Source organism: Sporothrix schenckii (assembly GCF_000961545.1).
Source record: "Sporothrix schenckii 1099-18 chromosome Unknown Cont48, whole genome shotgun sequence".
Classification (NCBI taxonomy): domain Eukaryota; kingdom Fungi; phylum Ascomycota; class Sordariomycetes; order Ophiostomatales; family Ophiostomataceae; genus Sporothrix; species Sporothrix schenckii.
The window spans coordinates 181,300-185,629 of NW_015971149.1; the positions used below are offsets into that span (position 1 = coordinate 181,300).

The 4,330-nt window shown below is 57.0% G+C and overlaps 1 protein-coding gene across 1 annotated transcript; it reads left to right on the plus strand.

Moving 5' to 3' along the window:
- Positions 1 to 529: 529 nt before the first annotated feature.
- On the plus strand, positions 530 to 3,914 carry SPSK_00995 (cutinase transcription factor 1 beta; the record flags this gene model as incomplete). Its single annotated transcript, XM_016727927.1, has 3 exons — positions 530 to 1,071; positions 1,212 to 1,956; positions 2,034 to 3,914. The coding sequence occupies 3 exons, from the start codon at positions 530 to 532 to the stop codon at positions 3,912 to 3,914; spliced, it is 3,168 nt and encodes a 1,055-aa protein (XP_016583892.1).
- Positions 3,915 to 4,330: the final 416 nt, after the last annotated feature.

The following is a 4,330-nucleotide window of genomic DNA, read 5'->3' on the forward strand; positions in this document are numbered from 1 at the left end:
AAACGTTCTGTCTCTCCTGACGTTTTCTGTACTACCCGCGTCGCCGACCCGAAGAATCTCCAATCCTCGATTCTCTTATCCGAATAGCCCCTGCTCCAAAAAGGCAGAAAAAGAAAAGAAAAAATTCCACCAATTTTACAACACGTGCAGTCTTTGCTATCTTCTCGAGATTCGACTTGACCAGAGAGGTTCTCTCAAAATCAAATTCACAAAGACGAAAAGTCCCAAAACTGCTGGCCTCGTTTTTTAGTAGGGGGTCATATTCATGTCTCATAATCAGTTTTGCACCGTCTCACCTCTTGAACTCGCAGAGGACCTCAAGAAAACTTCAAGAAAACCTCTGGGTTCACCACACTGCACGCTGCAACACGCCAGACTTGCCGACTAATACCGGAGGACATCACCGAACTCTGCTGCATGACACGGTCTGCCACCCGTCTCTAACTCGACGCAATACTCCACCAACCCAATTCGGCAACACGCAAAACCTTACGCTGTCGCCCGGGCAAGCTCGGCACTAATTAACACCATGGATGACATGTCGAGCCCCAACTCGTCCAACCTCAGCGTCTTTGATAGCGGCGCCGGCACCGATGTCGGACTGCACGATGATGACACTTCGCCTTTTAGCAGCACCAACGACAGGGGCACCGCCACCGGTTTTGCCAACCGCGAGAGCAGCATCCGCAGCAGCATGAGCAGCACGGCCAGCAGCCGCCCAACCATGCTCCTTCCGGCCACGGAACGTTCCGGCTCCATTTCTAACAGCTCGGCCAACGGCTCGCTGTCCCAGGCCACGGCCGAAAGCGCCAATGGTACCGCCCAGCAGCGAAAACGCCGGTCCAAGAAGACTGCTGGCGAGAAGAAGGACGCCGCTGCGAGTGCCGCCTCGGATGGTAAAGAGGGCACAGTCACCAATGCCGCTGGCAAGGTGATCAAGCGCCGTGCCGCACGTGCCTGCGTCAGCTGCCGGAACCGTAAGGTCCGTTGCGATGTCGTGGAGACCTTTCCCTGCGGAAATTGCCGCTGGGATAAGATTGAATGTGTTGTTCAGGAGGGTCGCAGAAGACGGTGAGTTGCGCCCGACCATCTAACCATTTGCCCATAATTCTGCTCTCACCTATTTGACACAGCAGCCACAAATGGCACTCGTTTGACCGACCGATTGACTGACAACTGCTTGTTCTTTTTTCTTCTTTTCTTGGAGATAGACGCGGTCTCTTCAACGCACGTGAAGCTGCATCTGCTGGCGCATTGCCTGGAGCCGGCGGGTCTTTCGGCTCACAAGATCTCAGGGGCCACAGCCATAACCAGAGCCATGGTATTGCGAACGGCGCAAACGGCAACGGTGCCAACCATGCCTTCGACAACGGCTTCGGCATGGTCGGTTCCGACGCGACCAAGGTGGCTGCCGCCCTGAACCAGGTCAATGGCGCCAGGGGCTCGTTCGACTTCAGCGGCCAACAGCGCATCAGCAGCAACCCGCTCCTGCTTCCCAAAGGCCCGATCCCGCAAACCGCATCCCTCGATCCGACGGCAGCGCCCATCGGCCTGCCAGGCTTCCCTCTTCTTCCGATCAATGGCGTTCTCGGCGATCCCCAGCAGCAAATTGCAGCCCTGTTGCCCGGCTTCATCCGCCCGCTACCCGGCAAGATGGCCCCCGAGGACATTGTGTACCTACACAGCAAAGGCGCCTTCACCCTGCCCGATATCACGCTCCAAAAAGCGCTCCTGCACGCATACGTCGAATTCGTTCACCCATACATGCCGCTGCTTGAGCTTCACCCGCTCTTGGAGACGATCCACGAGCGAGACGGCAAGAGCGGCACTGTTAGCCTGCTGTTGTACCATGCCGTTATGTTTACGGCGGCGTCATTTGTCCCAGCGAAATTCCTTAAGGCGGCCGGTTTTAGTCGGCGGAGAGAGGCGAGAAAGTCGTTTTTCATGAAGGCTCGGGTGAGTTGCGAAATAAAAGAGATAGACTTGTGCGTGATCTTGACAGGCTTCTAATGGTGGCTGTGTGTTCATGGCAGGCCCTCTATGATTTCGATTACGAGACCGACCGTCTCACACTCGTCCAAGCGCTGCTCCTGATGACCTACTGGTACGAGACCCCCGACGACCAGAAAGACACGTGGCATTGGATGGGCGTTGCTGTGTCCCTTGCGCATACGATCGGCCTCCACCGCGATCCTCGGACGACCGGGGAGCCGATTCGCCGTCAACGTTTGCGCAAGCTTCTCTGGTGGTGCTGCTTCATGCGCGACCGTATGATTGCCCTCGGCATGCGCCGCCCCAAGCGTATTCGAAGCGAAGACGCCGACGTCCCGATGCTTACGCCGACCGATTTCGAAACGGCCATCCTCCCGGAAGACATCGATGTCGTGCCCACCGAATGCCGCCTCGTTCGCGATGTCGAAATGCAGGAGCAGCTGGCCGAACTGTGTGTGGAAAAGGCCAAGCTGTGTGTCCTGGTAGGCAACATGTTGCAGCAGCAATATACCATCCTGCCTCGCGGCCGCCAGCGGGGAAGCGACGCAGGAAGCAGCAATAGCACCATGATGCTTTTCCCGAACCGCCCTGTAAGCGACGGCGGGAAAGGCAACGGACCGAGCGTCGTAGACAAGATTGATGCCAAGCTCCGGGCATGGCTCCTGGCTCTGCCTGTCTCATGCCGCTATGCTGCACTGACGCCGGCGGATGTGCAGAACGGCCGTGCGACGGTGGCCGTGCAGAGGACGCTGCTGCACCTCGTGTACCACACGACGATGTCGGCGCTTCACCGTCCGCGGATTCAGCCGGTGGCCGCCGGTGCGCCCATGCTTCCAATCGAGCTGCAGGAGTTTTCTCGCGCTCGCGTTCGGGACGCAGCCGACTGCGTCACGCGCATGGGGGGTGAGATGCTGCGCCTCCGCCTGGAACCATACCTTCCAACAGCAGGTGTCACGGTCTTTTTGCCAGCCATGTTTGCGCATCTGCTGGACATCAAGGGTGGCGTCCCGCGTGAGCGTCGCCAGCAGGCTGTCCTTGGCTTCCTTACATGCATGCGGATCATGGAGAGTCTCCGTGAGACGTACGCTGCGGCAGAGATTGCCAAGGGCTTCGTCGAGTCACTGCTGAAAAAGGCCGGCATTGACTTGGCCGCGGTTGCCAACTTCAACGACGACAACGCCGCAGGCGGCATGAGTATCGAAGGCGAAGGCACGGGAGCCAGCACACCCATCAACGGCGCGTCAGCATCGCTTCTCAATGCCACATCCAACGTCGGTGTTCCGTACACCGAAGACGGCATTGCCCATGCCGTTGCCATGTATGCGGCAAACACGCCGAAGGCCATGTCGGCGCGAACCACACCGCCGGCCGATAACGAAATGGGCAGCCACGTGGGCAGCGCGAGCGGCAGCGACAGTGCCAGCTACAGCACCAGCACCGCCAGCAACGGCGTGAACAGTAGCAGCCAGAACAAGCGCGACAGCACCCAAAACGGCAACACGATGAACAGTGGTAGCCAGGGCTCCAATGGCCAAAATGGCAACGTCATGCAGGGCCTCCAGAACCACAGTAATAACACGGTGCCGTACATGCCGACTTCTGTGGCCGCAGCAGCGGCAAGACTGATGGAGCAGGGTTTTCAGCAAGCGGCCAGCGACCCTATGCCGATGTCGAACGGCAATGGCATTGCCACGGTCAACACGGCGGTTGAGCATATGTGGGGCCTGACACCGTCAGGCAGTGCAGTATCGGAGGATCCGTTTGAGTGGGACGCGATGACGGCAGATCCGGCGGCCATGAAGCTGGACTTTGATCAGTGGCTTGACTTCCCGCCAGAGGGCATGGGCAGCAGCACCGATCATGCCTTTGTTGGGTTGTTCAACTCCGACTTTGGCAACGACATGATGAACACCGACTTTTAGGCGCAAGAGAGGGTGCCTTCCCTTGTTAATGCCTTTTCCTCTACTTCTTTCTTTCTGTTTTTTTTTTTTTTTTTTTGTCTTTAGAGGTTGCTGCCTTTGTGTAATTTGGGATCCTGGCGTTCATGTTCTCAAAATGGGTTTCCTTACGACAAGTTTTTGTTTGTTATTTTCGGTTGGAGCGATGGCAGTCGAAAAGTTCACTATCGTTTTCCGACGCAGGTACCTTGCATATTATGAGTTTGGTGAGACAAAATGCAAGAGCACAGGCGTTTTCTAATTAATGCATCCGTAATTGTGGTACGCCCGTCACGGCAATCTTGCATATGCACCTACCCGCACTTTCCCTGTTGACCATGCCAGCTGCAAGGCAGGCCCACCCCCACCCATTTAAAAGTGCATCACCAGTCGTCCGCAGA